This window comes from Sciurus vulgaris (genome assembly GCF_902686455.1).
Source record: "Sciurus vulgaris genome assembly, chromosome: 1".
Taxonomy (NCBI): domain Eukaryota; kingdom Metazoa; phylum Chordata; class Mammalia; order Rodentia; family Sciuridae; genus Sciurus; species Sciurus vulgaris.
Window position 1 is genome coordinate 192816971 of NC_136461.1, and position 18092 is coordinate 192835062.

At 35.8% G+C, this 18092-nt stretch overlaps 1 protein-coding gene across 4 annotated transcripts in view; it reads right to left on the bottom strand.

Annotated features, from left to right (window-relative positions):
• Positions 1 to 3889: 3889 nt before the first annotated feature.
• MRPL13 (mitochondrial ribosomal protein L13) overlaps positions 3890 to 18092 on the bottom strand; it is a 37985-nt gene continuing 23782 nt past the window's right edge. Inside the window, exons 6-7 of one of the 4 annotated variants that reach the window (XM_079143000.1) lie at positions 16493 to 16614; positions 3890 to 4272 (exon numbers count right to left, since the gene is read on the bottom strand). In XM_079143000.1, coding sequence (XP_078999126.1) covers positions 4251 to 4272; positions 16493 to 16614 — 144 coding nt within the window. In that variant the 3' untranslated portion in view covers positions 3890 to 4250. The remainder of the gene's footprint in view (positions 4273 to 16492; positions 16615 to 18092) is intronic. The other 3 variants (XM_079143003.1, XM_079143002.1, XM_079143001.1) reach the window with 3 other exon arrangements.

An 18092-nucleotide genomic window follows, 5' to 3' on the forward strand; every position in this document is an offset into this window, starting at 1 on the left:
TGCTGTGTCCGTGTGCATGGTATGTTTTTTCCCATCCTTTCACCTTTAGTCTATGGGTATCTCTTTCTATGAGATGAGTCTCTTGTAGGCAGCATATTGTTGGATTTTTCTTTTTAATCCAATCTACCAGTCTATGTCTTTTGATTGATGAGTTCAGGCCATTAACATTCACAGTTATTATTGTGATATGATTTGTATTTCCAGTCATTTGGCTCATTTTTGTTTTTTGACACAGCTTGGTTTCTCCTTTATTTGGCTATTCCTTTAGGCTAGTTCCTCCCGTTGCTGATTTGCATCATTGTTTTTCATCTCTTCCTCATGGAATATTTTGCTGAGAATGTTCTGTAATGCCGGCTTTCTTCTTGTAAATTCCTTTAGCTTTTGTTTATCATGGAAGGATCTTATTTCATTTTCAAATCTGAATGTAAGTTTTGCTGGGTATAAGATTCTTGGTTGGCATCTGTTTTCTTTCAGGGCTTGATAAATATTGTTCCAGGCCCTTCTAGCTTTTAGGGTCTGGATTGAAAAATCTGCTGATATTCTTATTGGTTTCCCCCTGAATGTAATTTGATTCTTTTCTCTCACGACCTTTAAAATTCTGTCTTAATTTTGTATGTTAGGTATTTTCATAATAATGTGCCTTGGTGTGGGTCTGTTGTAAGTTTGTATATTTGGAGTCCTATAAGCCTCTTGTACTTGGTTTTCCATTTCATTCTTCAGATTTGGGAAATTTTCAGATATTATTTCATTGAATAGATTGTTCATTCCTTTGGTTTGTTTCTCTAAGCCTTCCTCAATCCCAATAATTCTTAAATTTGGCCTTTTCATGATATCCCATAATTCTTGTAGATTCTGTTCATGATTTCTTACCATCTTTTCTGTTTGGTCAACTTTGTTTTCAATATTAAATATTTTGTCTTCAATATCTGAGGTTCTGTCTTCCAGGTGTTCTATCCTATTGGTTATGCTTTCTATGGAGTTTTTAACTTGGTTTATTGTTTCCTTTATTTCATGGATTTGTTTTTTATTTTTTTTTCAGTATCTCTAACTCTTTATTGAAATGATCTCTTGCTTCTCGTATTTGTTCTTTTAACTGTTGATTTGTGCAATCATTTAATGCCTGCATTTGCTCTTTCATCTCCTCCTTCAATGCCTGCATTTGCTCTTTCATCTCCTCGTTTGCTTCCCTGATTGTTTGAATTATGTACAATCTGAACTCCCTTTCTGACATTTCTTCTGCTGTGCTGTCATTGGGTTTTATTGATATATTATCTAGGTTTGTTTGGGACATTTTCTTTCCTTGTTTTCTCATATTGGTCAGATGTCAGTGGAACTCTGTGATATTGCAGATTTCCTCTATTGGCTTATAGTGTCCCTGTAGATTTCCAGTGTATCACCTCCCAGCCTTCAGTAGCCTGAAGTCTTGGAGTAACTTGATAATGCAGTGCTTCCGACGAAAGCTGCCCCTGGCCTGCTACTGGTTCCAGGGTTTGGAGCTGGCTCTGTGTGGAAAGGCTCTAACTGGGGGGCCTGCTTCGAGAAGCTGGCCGTGTGGGAGGAGCCCACCGCTGGAGTGCCCAGGGCTGCCTGGAGAAGACTCTAGCTGCCCTGCCCTACTCTAATAAGCCTCCCAAATCTGTGCCTGCTGCCTGGGCCGAGCTTCACCGGGTGGGGGAAACTCACCCCGTGGTTCTATTTTAGTCCAAGTCTCTCAATACCTCCCCTTCTTGAATCCTGAGTTCTGGAGCAACTGGAGATGCAGTCATCCTCTAGTCTACCATCTTGGATCGCCAAGCCATCACTATTAACTTGAACAATCGTGTTCTTAGTAGTCATCTTAATTTGGAGTGGGAAATAGGATAAGGAATGATCAAAGTCTGAGCAAAGGATGGTTGCAAGGATCTACTTTTATACTGAACTTAGGTATTGTCCCTCCAAGGGCCCATATCCTGATTGAACCCCTGAGATAGTGGGTGCTGGGTGACAAGGACTGGGTCTGAAAAGTTTGCCCATTCAGGAGGCATTAACGAGTTGCCTCCCGCTCCAATGCAGGTATGATATGGGGATGGTTCCAGACCATACAGTGTCTCCCATGTGCCTCTGTCTGCTGGGGCAGAGGAAGTATGACTCTTTAGGACTCTGGAAGAGGAGTCAGACTAGCAGGAGATGCAATAAACCAATAGATACAATGACTATAGTTGTTCTGTAGCATGGCACATGTATTCCTAAAAGGAATCCCTGCATAATGAAATTTTGCCTTCCAAAAATATCAGGGCTATGGGAGAAATAAAGTTGAAGCAGAAAACGAAAAACTTGTATTCTTGTGACACAATTCTAAACATAAATTTCTAATAAAGGAACACTATAGCACATGGAGACTGAGATTTTGAAAAGACATGAAGTTTTCTTGGTTGAAGTGTCCATAGTGAAGGGTTGTGGCTTTTGAGTTGAGGGAGCCCCATGTGAGCTATAGGGAATTTCCAGCTATGTAGAAGGATGTAACCTATTGTCCCGTTTTTAATTTATTTGAACTGGCTTAAAAGAGAAACTCAGCTTTTATTGGTTTAAGCATTCCCTATTAATGAAGTCTGGACCTGAATTTGAGTGTAAGATATGAAGTTCTCTCTTCCTGTGTGAGGTTAGCAGTCATTTCCAATCCACTGAAAGTGATTTTCAGTTGTCAGTTCTCTGGAGAGGAAGTGATTATTGGGAAGTTAATATTAAGCTCATTTTGTTTGTTTTCTGTGTTGCTTCCTATGATCATCACATTTTTTTTTTTTTCTTGTTTCAAAACTTTGCAAACACTGCAAGTTAAGTTACAAAGTGTGCTTAGGTGAAATGGGATAAGCAATATCAGGGGCAGTATAGTCTTCCCAGGTCTTTATTATGCTCAGCAAGATGGCATTTTTCATATTTACTTGACATTAACCAATAGTGCAACAGTCACCTGATAAACAATTGCTTATGAACAAATGACTTTAATGATTTGATTCCTTGTTTGCACTAATTTGTACATTAGAAGCACACATTGAAACAGAACCTATCTATCAGCTTTTTGTACTTATAAAATTCTTGGAATAATTAGGATTTATTTTTCTGTAAGAATTTATTACTTTAAAATAATGTTCTGGCCAGGCATTGTGGCACATGCCTGTAATTTCAGCAACTCAGGAGGCTGAGGTAGGAGAATCACAAATTTGAGACTAGCCTTAGCTACGTAGAGAGCTCTCAAAATTAAAATTAAAAAAGGGCTGTAGGTATAGCTCAGTGGTAAGAGCGCCCCTGGGTTCAATCCCTAGTACTGGAAGCAAAAAAGCTCTCTTTTGTTTCTTCATTTTACTTTGATAGGAGCTGCTATTCTAGTGGTACAGTTTGTCCTCTTCCCTCAGGTAACAGTCTCACTCTGAGTCAGTTGTGATTCTTATTTGGCTATTGTGGTTGTATTTTCTCAGAGTAGGTATGTAATTATTATGCTGTTTTGTCACTTTACCTCTGTGACCAGCCAAGTTAACTTACTGCTACCCATGTCAGCTCTTACTGTAACAAAATACCTTACATAATCAATGTATAAAAAGGAAAGATGTATTTTGGCTCAGTTTTGGAGATTTCAGTCCTTGGTCTGTAGCCCTGATGCTTTTGGACTTGGGGCAAGAAGCACGTGGTAGAGCAAAGTTGCTCTAATCTAAGTGCCCAGCAGGAAGATGAAAAGAACCAAAAGAGGAAATATGGAACAGTGCAGAGGGTTAGTAAATAGCACCACAGGTGTCGCAGGGAGGTTTCTAGGGATAGACAGGCATTATTCTGTTATTTTGGAGTCACAGGACCAAAAAACTATCTGGAACACAGAAAAAGATGATAGTTTGTAAACACTTGGGGCTAATTACTCCATACTGAGCTGACAGGATGAGCTTAGCTGAACGGGAGGTTAGATGGAATAGCCAGTAAAGGAAAAGTGAAGGTGGGCTTGTTCGCAGGGCACAAGAGTGTTCTGGAACTTGAGAAAATCCAGAGATGGCATTTTTTGGTACTTCCAACAGCAAAGCTATATTCAGGGTCTCTGTTTTTATTAAATGCAAAATTAAACAGTTATACAAATAAGCAATTTTATTCCAATCATTACATAATGAAACAATTCTATAAAGTAATGTGTCTTATTTGCAGTTTCCTGAAGTTGTTTCACTGTTCAAGGGCAGAGAAACTCATTAGGAAGCAGTCTAAATAACTTCATGGTATTTTCTGTAATTTTCATTCTATATCCGATAATCTTCAGGTCTGAAAGACAAAAAAATAAAAATTAAAAATTTAAAAGGAAATCAACATTTTCTTCTTCATGAATCATTATTTTCTCCTGGCTGAGGAAGGAAGATTATTTCTCCCATTGAAAATGAAAGTTAACTACTCACTGAAAATTGTCTATAAATATTGCATCCAAATATCGGATATAAAAACACTAAAGCCAAACATCACAAAGTGGAAGAGTAAAGTGACAATTCTGAAATTCTTTTGAAAACAAAGACATGGTCATCTTGTGCCTATATATGTATATAATAACTTAATAACTTAAATTCTTTGTATCACTTTTGAATACTCTCTCATTAAACCCATCTCACTATGATCTCCAGGAGTTTAACATTCATATAAAATATAGACTTACCTTACAAATGCAAATTTTGAATGTGCAATTTCCCTATTTATAGTATTTTATCATTTGCTAGACTTAATTTTCATTATTATACATAAAACAACATGAATGTCTAAACACCAGGTCTTTGACATTTTTTCAAACATACAATGATTTTCCCTTATTTATATACTTAAAGTATATAAATATTACCTATTTTATAATAGAAACCTGAGAATCACTTTCCTTAGTACATTAAAACAAAGAAAAATTTAGGAAAGTGTTAAATCTAACAATAGATAAAACACAACAGAATCATAACAGATAAAATGAAGAATTATAAAATGCCCCCAAATTTAAAGTGTTCTGTGGGAAACTGTCCTTATTTAGCAGAATCAGACTAGGTTGAGCCATGTGATGGAGGCCTGGCTTCTAGGAACTGCTGGGAAGTATGTGGAGATGCATGGCAGTGGTTCCATATCCTTCGGGAATTTTCCCCCTAAGAGTGTGGCTCCCCTAACTCCACCCTGTCCTGCCCATCACAAAAGCAGCTCCTCCCAGTCCTGGCCCCCTTTTACCTGCATTTTATAAATAAAGGAGAGTTGGGCGACTTGGTTGTTCTATGGCCAGACTATCACAACCCGTCTCTCATAAAAAGAGTATTGGCTCTCGTGTGTTTATGAGTAGATAAGTTTTCTGGGTAATAGAAAAACTGCCAACATCCTCCTCTGGCTGCCAACCCTTTCTTCCTCCATGAAGGACATGGCAGAGAGGACCCCGAAAGTGTTCTGTTATCTTGCAGTAGGATATTTACAGTTACTAACTCTCATGAAATTTTCTGAATGTATTTGTTACTATCTAATACATTAAACAGACATTCTTGAAACAACTATAAAAATCTTAGTTTGAGTTCCTTTAAAAAGTAGATTAACTCTATTTGCCCTGAAATGACTTATCTATTCCCTTTCCACATTTACAGTCTATTTTCTCAAATAGAATACTCAAGATTATCAGACAGCCCAGCTAAGAAGACCAACAGTATACTGGCTGAGTAAAAGAACTATATTACAACTTAAAATTGTTTATTGTTAAACTGAGAACCACAGGCACTGATCTGGGAAGCAAGCCAGGTATGCTTCATCCTATCAGCCATCTATAACAACAAGAGAAAACTGTGGCATTTTGTCACTGTGTTTTTGAAATCTCTTTCCAAATGTAAAAACTGCAACCACAGTCTGAGAAATGACAATGGGATATGCTAGCTGAAGTGGCCCCAGTGTGTACCCATTTAACCTTTGCTATTTGACTCAATGCAATCAAAGCAGCTCCTATTTAAATGACACCAGTACATTTGAAGAAGCAATTTATTTTTATCCAGCTGGTTCAAATAATTGCAGAGGAGCTGGTGGTGATGCAACTGGAAAGAAATCTAATTTCCCACAAGAAATCTCTGCAATTCCACTCAATAAAATTAAATGTGTTTAGTCAGTCACTAGTTGTTTCCACAACAGAGATTAGTTAATTTGTTACGTCAAAATGAAATGACAATTCCACCTTTTAGTGGAATTCAGAAGTAGAATTGGAAATGTGGGAGAAGGGTATAATCTGCCAGGTAAGGGCATGTGGATACTGACCTCAGGGCAAGAGGGGCTGGATGAAGCCCTGATTTGTCGCAAGCAGATTTTTTTTAGAGGAAGGGAGGAGGATGAAGATGAGGGTTCCCTCAGGGTGACAGCAGTGGTGAGTGAGAAGAAAGGGCAGGTTCAGAATTTTGGAAGCAGAAGAGTCTGGGGGTTGGGTGGAAAGAGGGAGAGGAGGGAAGGGGTCAGAGAGGTGAGGGAAGGAGGAGCTACTGCAAGATGATGATTCAAAGCCATTTACTAATTTGCAGCTTGAAAACCTCAGTGAATGGCTGTGCTATTTTTCAGGATAGGGAACAGGACTGATTTTGAGTATGATGAAATCTGGACATGGTAAGTGGCTAGAAATTTGAGTTTGGAATTTAGGAGCTAAGGCAGAGAGGAATAAACTAAAGAGTCTCTAACAGATTTCCTGTCTTCCATCTCACTTCACCATATCATGTGACCTTGCTTAAAACTGTCAATGGCCCTCTCTTGCTTAGCACAGTTCAACTACGATCCATGACATGGCCTCAGCTCACCTCTCTGAGTCATTATATCCTGTCTTTCTGCACCCCAGTCCCTCCACACTGCTTGCTATTTCCCAGATAAAAACCTCCACACTGCTGGATTTGACTCAGGTAATTGAAATGTCCTCTGCTTGGAATGTCTCTTATCTTTTCTTTGCTGGCAAACTTGACTACTCTTTCAAAAGTCACCTCAAAGGTTACATCTTCTGGCAAGCTCTTCCAACTCTCCCTTTCTAACCCAGGCAGGCCTCTTTTGTCTGGAATTTCCAGATAATTTCATGTGTACTTCTACTACAGTGTTTCTAAAATTATACTAGCTTTAACTTGTAAATAACTTGTGCTGAATGCTTATTAGGTGCCATGAAGTATAACAACTACTTCAGGTTAATTATTTTACTTTATCCTCACAATCACTTTGAAAAAAAGACATTGCTATTAAACTCATTTTTCGCTGACAAAAACCTGAGTGGCTCAGTAACTTGTTAATTATACAGAGCTAGGAAGCAGATGACAGGGATTTGACTGGAGATCATGTGATTCCAGTGCTTGCAAGGACCATTTTATTCCATCTGACTCCTATTAGGCTGCCAATGCCTTTGGTGGCCGAGTCCCATCATGATTGATCTTACATTCCCAGCAACTAGCATAGTGCTTGGCAGAGTATGGATGCCTGGTAAGCTATATGTCATAGAGCACAGCTACTGCCTTAATATGCCACTTTGTTTACAAATCCATCCTTTCCTCTTTCTCCTGACACATAATCAGGGTCTGTTCTGCTGATTAGCTTGCTCCCGAGGAGTGGGTGAGGGGAAAGTATCGCTAAGGGACTAGACTCTTTAGACACCGGCACAGCTATAAACATCATTTCATACTGGAGGCAATTAACAGTATATGACTTCAGAAAGTTCCCGTGTGGGGAACCTGCACTAAAAATGACTGTTTTTCTCTATCAAACACAAACAAAAAGAAGCACACATATAACTTATTTGCACTGCTTACTCCCTTTCACTAAAAGAAGGAAACATAAAATAATACAAGAAAGGTGAGGGGAGAGCTATTTACCTTGTGTTTCTCAAACTCGAGTGGGCACACAGATCTCTGGGGCTCCTATGAAAATGCACCCTGATTTCACTTAGTCTGCAGAGGGCTCATGGATGTGCCTTCCTAATATGCTCCCACGAGACACAATGCTGGTTCATGTCCCTCACTCTCCAGCAAGTGTTCAGCTCAGACCTCAGACAGAGCTCCTCAGATGACAGAGGAAACAACTTCTTGACGATGTTTGAAAATAAAAGAAGTACCTTCAGTAAGTCACTTATATAACACTCTGCTCTGCCAAACAGAAGCAACAGGCTTCCTCAGCTAGAGATGACTCTATTTGAGATACAGTACCTTTCCTGGCTCTTCACCTACCAGAGGACTACATTCATAAGCAGTATTTTGCTTTTCTGATAACAACAATACCTAACTTAATGATAATAATAACCTGTAAGAGGTTGGCTACTGAAATTTCTTTGGTGTCCATCATCAAAGAAAGATTAAAAAATGTAGTTCAAGTAGCTACAGTATCAAGTAAATTTCATTATATTTAGGTTATTTAAAAGATGGGAGCCCATGTGATAAAAATACATAATCAGAATTGGAGGGTTGGGGATATAGCTCAGTTGGTAGAGTGCTTCCCTCACAAGCACAAAGCCATGGATTCAAATCCCTAGCACCACAAAAAAAAAAAAAAAAAAAAAAAGAATTGGATTCTCAGATTACCTTGCTTACATATCCATCCTATTTTATCCTGAGATCTGCCTAAACTCTTCATTACATTAAGTAATTTGTAAGGCAAAAAACCTGGCTGCTTTTCATATTTTCATGCTGCTTAAATGTTTGAAACTTTACTACAATGACTTGAATTTCTGGCAGAGGGATGATGGGTAAATTTATATTCTACATTTGCCCTAGTTCTCTGTAAATCTTTCAAAGAACAGAACCAATTTTCAAGTTTTAAAAGACATTGTGCAATGTTAACATATTTGTAAATGGCAATAGTGATCTTAGGTAATCCCTTTGGAGAGAGATTTCAAATGCTGTTACAGAAAGTAATACCTATCAATTTTTACATATTTTGATGGGAGTTATAAAAATTACTCCTTGACAGAAATATAGGTTGTATTTTAACAAAATTACCATGATCTTTCTTTAGACATATAATATAAAGTATCCAAATTTAGATATGTAAGTTGCATTAGAGCAGACTATTAAATTTCTACTTTAACTATAATTACCAAGAAAGTGTTAAGCAGCAAAGATGAAAATATAGACCATAACAAATTAAAAATCAGTTTCTGTCTTTTACAGAGGATTTGATTCTGTCTATTCATTTATGCATTCATTCATTCAACACATATTTATTGATTGGTCAGGTGCTGCTATAGCCAACAGGAACAGAGTAGTGTGAAGAGAAAGACACGAAAAGGAATTAGAGGTTGATACATGCTACAGTGTGGATGAATGGGAGATTGTTATGTAAATGAAATAAAAGAAGCTAGTCACAAAAGACCAAATATGGAATTCCATTTTTATGAAATGTCCAATACTGGCAAATCTACAGAGAAAGAATGTGGATTAGTGGTTGCTTAGGACTGGAGGAGATGGGGGAATTGATGGGTGACAGAATAGGGTACGATTTTTTTTGAGATAATAAAAATGTTCTAAAATTGATTATAGTAATGGTTGTACAAGTCTGAATATGCTAAACACCATAAACTCATTTACTTAGATGGGTGAATTATATAATATCTGAATATCTCAATAAAGCTGTTACCAAAACAAAACAAAACAAAAAAAAAAAAAAAAAGAGAGAAAGAGGGCATTTCCTAACAGAGGGATACTAATGTGTAATATATAATAGTTATAATATATAATAAATTTTATATAATTCATTTATTATTTACACACACACCTGTTTTGACCTTTGAAGAGAAACGTGTAAGTTTTCAACTTTCATATGTACTTAGAATATACTTGGGAAATTAATAAATCTTCCAAGAATTGTCTAACATGAGATTTTCTTTAATTCATTCTCTATCAAATGTTTCATAGCAACAATCTATTTGGCCAATAATATTCATCACCAGCAGAAAACTGCCTTTGAGCAAAATGACTTTTAAAAAATTACCTTATTTTGAATGAGGAAAGAGATTTTTAAAAGGGCTTGTCTGATCTATAAAAAAAATTCTAGTATGCTTGTAATAGCTCAAAAATTGTTCAAATCACACCACGTCTCATGTAATTCTGTTTTGTATGGTAAATCCTTTATCACACACATCTCTGTGCAAAACACTGCCTGACACTCATGAAATTAATAGGCACACCTCAGAAATGCAGTTTTAAATTTAGAATATGGAAATGACAGAGGTCAATGTGTTTATATTACTCTGAAAATAGGGTTACTTGACTTCAGAAAAAAATTTTAGATTTTAATGGATGTTATAAACTGGTGGGAAGAATGAATGTAGTTTGCAAATAAAAGGAACCAAAATACTGAGCACAGGATTTATGCTACAGTTCAATTAGTGACAATATATTATTTGTATTAACATAATTTATTTTCTAAATAAAAAAGCATTCACATCTCAGTTGTAAATCTAAGAAACTGGGCATAACTTAAGTTTAATAAATCTCAAAAATATTTTCTTCTTCCTTAGTTCTGGTCTTTGTTAGTGTATTACTTATTCTAGAAACCATTTTAAAGACTAATAAAAACTGAACAGTGAAATAATCTGAAAAAAACAATAAAAAAGTCAGTTTAATTGAGTTTTAAGTTACTTCTATTGTGTAGACAGAATTAGGCAGAATAAACCATTCTAGGAAGTCTGAAAAGTGTACAGTTTCTATATCACAGGGTTCTTAAAGGTGTTAGCAGGACAGGGAAGAGTGGAAATTAAATCTTCAGTGATTTAAGAGTGAATTTAAATCTACAGTGATGGCACTTTATATACATCTCCCAAAGATACTCAGCTTTCTAATACCCTGATCTTATCGTCCTTCTAAAAAGACTAAAATCACATGATTGTTTATCATTTTTAAACTTCAAATTATTTTCTTTAAGATGGAAAAGAAGTGCCATTACATTCAATTTCCACTTTTAAATATCAGAATCTATATTGGCTAGAGCTTATAAATGATCCGTTTTTTGTTGTCTTAAATAGATTCCTTTTTTATTTTAATAAGCAGTCCTGATCTGTTCATATCAAAGAAGAATACCACTTAGAATACCCAATTTGAGCAAACTCAGCACTGAAAATACTGAGGTCTATGGCTTAAGCCAATGCTGAGCTGGTTGAAATGGATGGGAAAGTTGGAAAGTAACCTTGTTCCCCAAGTCCAGCTAATAACTTCTGACTGTAAAGAGCAGCAAATTAAGTTAAATCTTCTGGGAAAATGCCACATGACTAGACTAACATAAAATTATGGAAAATCTTAAAGCTGTCCAGACCCCAGCTCCAAGGGGATTGGAAAAGGTAAAAATCCTTCACTGTCTTTTAAATCCCTAAAGTACTCTTCCTAAAGGTATAGGTAAATTTTTTTGCTTAGTATTCCTTAAAGTGAAACTGTACACTTTAAGGATTAATAGCTTTCATATTAGGGAGTATGCACTAAGCTTAAGTCCTTGCTCTCTTCTAGAGCTGCAGACTGAGCAGAGTGCTCATCGGTGCCCTTTGCCAGGGTTACAGTGCTCAGTTCCTAGAGCACTGCTTTCCTTAGCTGGATGGATTGCCCATTAAACTCTCTAATCCCAGTCCTAATCCTACCCACAGGAAAGAAATCACAGGGCCAGTCGTGAAATCTTCACACCTCATCTTCCCCACCTGTCTCTCCTTTGTAGGAATACTCAGTCAAGAGTGAACACCAGGGCTGGGGATATAGCTCAGCTGGTAGAGTGCTTGCCTTGCAAGCACAAGGCCCTGGGTTCAAATCCCAGGCACAAAAAAAAAAAAAAAAAAAAAAAAAAAGAACACCAGGAATATGGATTTTCATTATAATTATGTATTTTCAAACATTTATTGATACTGAAACTTTTCACCCTTGTTTCTCTATAAAAGTTGAGTTTTGCTTAAAATAAAGCATTACTGAGTTAATGAGTAAGAAATGATGAGAAGCAATGAGTTGAAATTTCCCACCTATGTAGAGTTTCCTAAGAAGCTCACCTAATTTTGTAAAAATCGGAAATAAAAAATTTAAATAACTTGTTTTATTTTTAGCATACACACTAAAAAATTTACATTCCAATGATAGCATTATAATTTTCATGATTATTGGGGTTTGAAATATGTTGGTAAAACTGCAGCAGTTATGGGAATAATTATTGATAGTATTAAAATGAGTTGTCCATTTCAACGTTAATAGTTTAAGGCAAGTGAAGTGTAATGAAAGAATGGTCCTGTTGTTTTTCCTCTTCTTTCATAAAAAGAAATTCTAAGTGCAGACCCCACATCACCACTTGCGCATGGCAAACACACATCTACTTTGTACCGCCAAGAGAAATAAAATATTTCAAAATATTTTCTTGCAAAATTCATGTATTCATGAAATGTAAAAAATAATAACATGCCAAGTATATTCACTAACTTAAGAAGTGATGAAGTCAGAATTGGGGACAGGAAGTTAGTGTAGAAGTAAGAAATTGGGTCAAATCGAGGAAATTGAGGCCATGAAAGCCATCTGCATCTGGAAGTTGGAGACTGCCCCTGGGAGAATGGAATATCAAAGACCTCTGGAGCCCATTGATTACCAAATTTACCTGCCCTTGTCAAGGACTACAGGCAGGGAGCCGCTAATTAATGCCTCCCCCCCACCCCCATCTGCTCCTCACCTTTTTTGCTAAGTCACCAGGCAACTCCTGGGCCTAGAGGAGTTGCAGGGCACGCTCACTTCTTGGGATTCTAGAACATCAGCCATGGCCTCTCCCTCCCGGGAGAAGTCTGTATTATTACCTTTAAATAAAACCTGCTTAATATGCTTGCCTTGGTGTTCTTCTCTGATGTTATACTTCAACACCTGAGGAAGCAGAACTCGTCACCTGGTAAATGGCGGTTATCAGTGAGATGAATGGCCAATACTACCCATATGGAAAAATAGTTTTTATTTATTTATTTTTCTAATATTGTTTTTAGTTGAATATGGAAATAATGCCTTTACTTTATTTATTTATTTATTTATTTTTATGCGGTGTTGAGGATCAGATCCAGTACCTCACATGAACTAGGCAAGCGCTCTGCCACTGAGCTATAGCCTCAGCCCCGGAAAATTGCTTTTAAAAATAATATTTATAAATTTATCCTAAATATCTGTTTTATTCTTTATCTTTCCCCATACTTTAAAAATGACTGAACAATAAATAACTAGCAAAAAAAAATCTAACATGATGAAATTAGAGCTGAAGAAATACAAGTTTTGTGAGTGATTTAAAATAATTTAAATTCTCAACTTTGGTAGGTTTCATTAAGATTAAAACAATTCTGCTAATCATCCACAGGACTCAAACCTTACTCTGACAATTATTACTATTGCTCAAAAGCTTCTAACCTCTCATAGAAAAATTAATAAGCTTCCATTTTACCAAAAGTTAACAGAAGTCCCAATGATAATGTATACATTTATATTATAAACATATTTTAAGTTTTACTGCTAGGAAAACAAAAAATAAAGGAAGCTATTTTTGTGTCTGTTTACTTGTGGTGAAATTCAGGGATATCTGTTCCAGTCAAGCCTCTGCAGATTGACCATCAGATATAGTTGAATAAATTCCAGTTAGTACATTCCAAAGGAAGATTATATTCTTGGCTTAGCTATTCTGGGTGGAGCAAAAGCATATTTTAAGTAGGTTTCTCCTCCAGAAGGAGAAAATATATTTCTTCCCATAAAGGCAAACCTTCCAATAATGAGAAATTCCATTTACAATGCAGTGAATGGTATGGTGTATCAGATATTTTAATTCTAAATTCTAAAGTATATATTTACTATTAGATCTTTAGGAAATAATAAACAATGAAGATGATTTAGTCCAATAAGTTACTAACCACATGTGTCTACTGAAATTAAATTTATTAAAATTACATAAAATAAAAAGTTCAGTTCCTCACTTATACATGGCCATGGTTCAAGTGCTCAGAAGCCACATGTGGCCAGTAATTACTGTATTTAAAGCTCAGCTAGAAAGCATTGTCACTGCAGAAAGTGCTACTGGATAGCCTTGATCTGAAAGATCAATTTCTTAGACAAGGTTTTTGGTTAACCCAAAAATTACTTCTTTTTTCCTGGTCACACGCTTTTCATATAATAAAGGCTAACTGGACTTGATGTCAGCTCCAGTGTGCAAAGAGAGTGAAATTTTGATAATTTGTACTAAATGACTAGTATACCTTTACTGTGATATACCCTTAAGTTTCAATAAATGTATATCCACTTTAATAGTCTGGAAACAGAAGTTAACATATGTTGTGTGACAATTTATGAGAAAAATCTCAACTTTAATAAAACATAAAGGAAAGCCTGGTGTTTAATGCATATTCCTGTCACAGGAAAATCTGGAATGAAAAGAAAGGACAGGAAAATCCATTTCTGGAGTAGTAACTAAAAATGCATCAAGTCCGTCTAAAAGTCTCCTTAACAGTAACTACAGAATTGCCGTTCCTAATTCTATTAACATAATGAACAGTCATCTTTTGTTTTAAAACATAGAAAGAATTTCTAAGTATTGTAATTTCATTTGATTATAACACTAAATATAATTTGTTGTGAGTGGTTAGTATATTATCGTACTGCTTTGATTAAACTGATTTGAAGTACACTTCAGAATTCTCTCTCTCTCTCTCTCTCTCTCTCTCTCTCTCTCTCTCTCTCTATATATATATATATATACACACATATATATGTAAAACAAAGTTCCTAATGTGGTCACATATTTAATGGCAACTTTGGTAATTCTAGTTAAAAAAAAAAAAAAAGATATAACGACCCTCTTGGCTAGGAATGCACACTCATTTATGATGGTATTTCTTTAAGAATATGTGACATACTTATATTTACAGAATTTGTTATAGGAAGGTAACTTCAAGAACAACTTTTAAGTAATTTTTTAGTATATAACTTAGTAATATTTGAGAACAGCATATAACTTAGGTGCATTTGTATAAAATACATTAGCAAGCATGCTAAAACAATATGGAGTTTGTAAAAGCAAAAATATTCCCTATAAAAAACTTGAACACTTCCAGTGTGCTAAATTTTTGCACACATTAGCTCACTCCTTATTGCAATCCTCTGATGTATGAATTAGCTCCATTTTACAGTGGAAGATACTGAGTTCAGATGAGGAAACAGACACAGAATGAAAACACTTATGAGTACCTGCAACGTGCCAAGTATAAAGAGCTGGGATATAAATTCTGAATCAGATGTTGCCTCCTTCACCCTTAAAGCTGTTCAGTACTTAGAACATCCCCAACACTTAGTTGTGTTTGGCACATTTAATATTTGATAACCAATATTAACAAGGAACACTCAGCAAAGCAGCTGCAAGCAGGACCCAGGAGCTAGTCATCTTCAGCTTGAATCCTAATTCACCACTTAAAAGATTTTAGGCATTATTTTCTGTGTCTTTATTTTTTCATTCAGAAAAAAATGGAGATAAAAATTGTATTAGCTCATTAGTTTGCTCAGAAACAGGTTGTTAATACATGCAAAGCACACATGTGCTTTATTACAGCTTGTTATTTTTATTGCTATTTATGCAGTTATAAACATGAATATAAATAAATGAGATTATTCTGTATAGTGATACAGGCTGTGAAAACATTGTGTTTTGCTTCATATCGTCTATATATTCTTTTCTAATTTCACTTATAAAAGCTGATAAAGGAGATTCTATGTCTGCACTAATTCATTCGATAAATATTTGTTGAGTGCCTGCTTAATGTGTTGGGCACAGTAACCAGAGTTAAACAAGACGAGCATGTAGTTCCCTTATGAAATCTAGTTAAGAAAATAAGACATTAAGTAGATAATCACACAAATATTTGATTACATTAGAATAAACACAGCAAATGAAAAGCCAAGTGTACAGTTAGACCCCATAACGGGGAGACTAAACCAGTTCAAGGAACTGGTTGCATTGTGTGAGGAGTGACGTTTAAATGCTCTATCTTCTGTATATCCCAGGCAAAGAAGCTTGGAAACAATTAGATGGGAGATAGCCTGTCAAATCTAAGGAGATTTATGGATTTTAGATAGAGGAAATTGTATGGAAGAGAGGGAAAAGTTTTTGTTTTTCTCTCTGGACGAAGGCTAAAATTCCAGAATTAATGACTTTTCATTAGATGATATTCTTGGCTTTCAAAGCAATAAGAAAAACAGAATTACTTCGTTTTAGGTTGATGACAATGCATTTATCATTCCAAAAGACTATAGTCTATCCAGGTAGGGCAATCCCAAATGAAATACCTGACATCATCTTTGCACTTACCTAGCGAGATCTTTAAAGTTCTGACATTTAACATCTGGAGTTCATTTGTAAGTAGTAGCTGCTGAGTTTTTAAGGGAGTAAAAATATGAATTGGCTCTTCCCACCCCAGAGGGTCTTATCGTTTATCGTTCAGACACCAAGGGTACCAAGTTCAACTTTCAAAATAAAAAAAAGGAAGAAAGATGAGAGAAAAGACACTTACGGGGACCACACTCTCGGGAAAGACTCCACTTCTTCCTGGGTGTACTCATCAAGACGTTTTGGAATTTTCCTAGGCTGAGGAAGCTCTTCCACTAAATTCTTAAGAATATCTTCTGGAATATCCTATGTTAAACACATTTGAGACTTAATTTTCTTAAAACATCTTTCTTAGTAATAAATTAGTAATAGTATTAGGAAATAAGCAAAAAGTATTTATAGAATAAGGAGTATAATCTTCAGTATACTCTGTCTAAATCCCTGAAAAGTACAACTGACCAGTGATACAAGTAATTGTATCACAAAAATATGCTTTGCCCAGTCCAAAAAGTATACCATGTAGTGCTTGCTTTGGCAGCACATATACTAAAATTGGAAAGATACAGAGAAGATTAACATGGTGCCTGCTCAAGGATGACATGCAAATTCGTGAATTGTTCTATAGTTTTTAAACCACACAGATTTTATCTCATTCCAGTCAGAATGGTAATTATCAAGAATACAAGTAACAATAAATGTTGGTGAGGATGTGGGGGTAAAGGTTCACTCATACATTGCTGGTGGAACTGCAAATTGGTGCAACCACTCTGGAAAGCAGTATGGAGATTCCTCAGAAAACTTGGAATGGAACCACCATTTGATTCAATTATCTCACTCCTTGGCATGGACCCAAAGGACTTAAAATCAGCATACTATAGTGATGCAGTCACATCTATGTTCATAGTAGCTCAATTCACAATAGCTAAGTTATGGAACCAACCTAGGTGCCCTTCAGCAGATGAATGGGTAAAGAAAATATGGTATATATACACAATGGAGTATTACTCAGACATAAAGAAATGAAATTATGCATTTGCTAGTAAATGGATGGGAACTGGAGACTATCATGCTAAGTGAAAGAAGCCAATCCCCCAAAACCAAAGACCTAATGTTCTCTCTAATATGTGGATGCTGACTCAAAACAGCCAGTGGGGGGCAGGGATGAGGTATGTGGAGTTTCACTGGATTGGAGGGCAGGGAATGGGGGGACAGGAAGGAAATAGGAAAGACAGTAGAATGAATCAGACATGACTTTCTTATGTTCATACATGAATATATGATCACTGCAACTCCACAATAATGAAAAGTCACAAGAATGGGAAGTAATACTCCATGTATGTATGATATGTCAAAATTCATTCTACTGTCATGTAGAACTACAAAGAATTAAAAAATAATTTAAAAAATATATACCATTTAATTTACTTCCCTTTTCAATTATAGGAAGGTGCTGCCTTGATTCATTCTCATACTTTCTCATCTGATAAACGTATGTGCTGGGTCTATTGTATCCAGTGCCACTACCTTTCAATTTGTACTTCATGTTAGTGATAAAAAAAAAAAAAAAAAAAAAAAAAAAAAAAAATTCAAAACTAAAAATCTGCTGGATCTTTATAGACTGTTTATTTATCAAAGAAACATTTACTGAACTCTATGAACCAGAAATTATGCTCGATGCTGAGTATATAAAGAAAAATCAAAGATCATAACCTCTAAAGGCTTACTATTTCCAGAAAGTCATCTCTCAGCTTAAATTTGTCATGATAAAGCTCTAACTTCCGTAA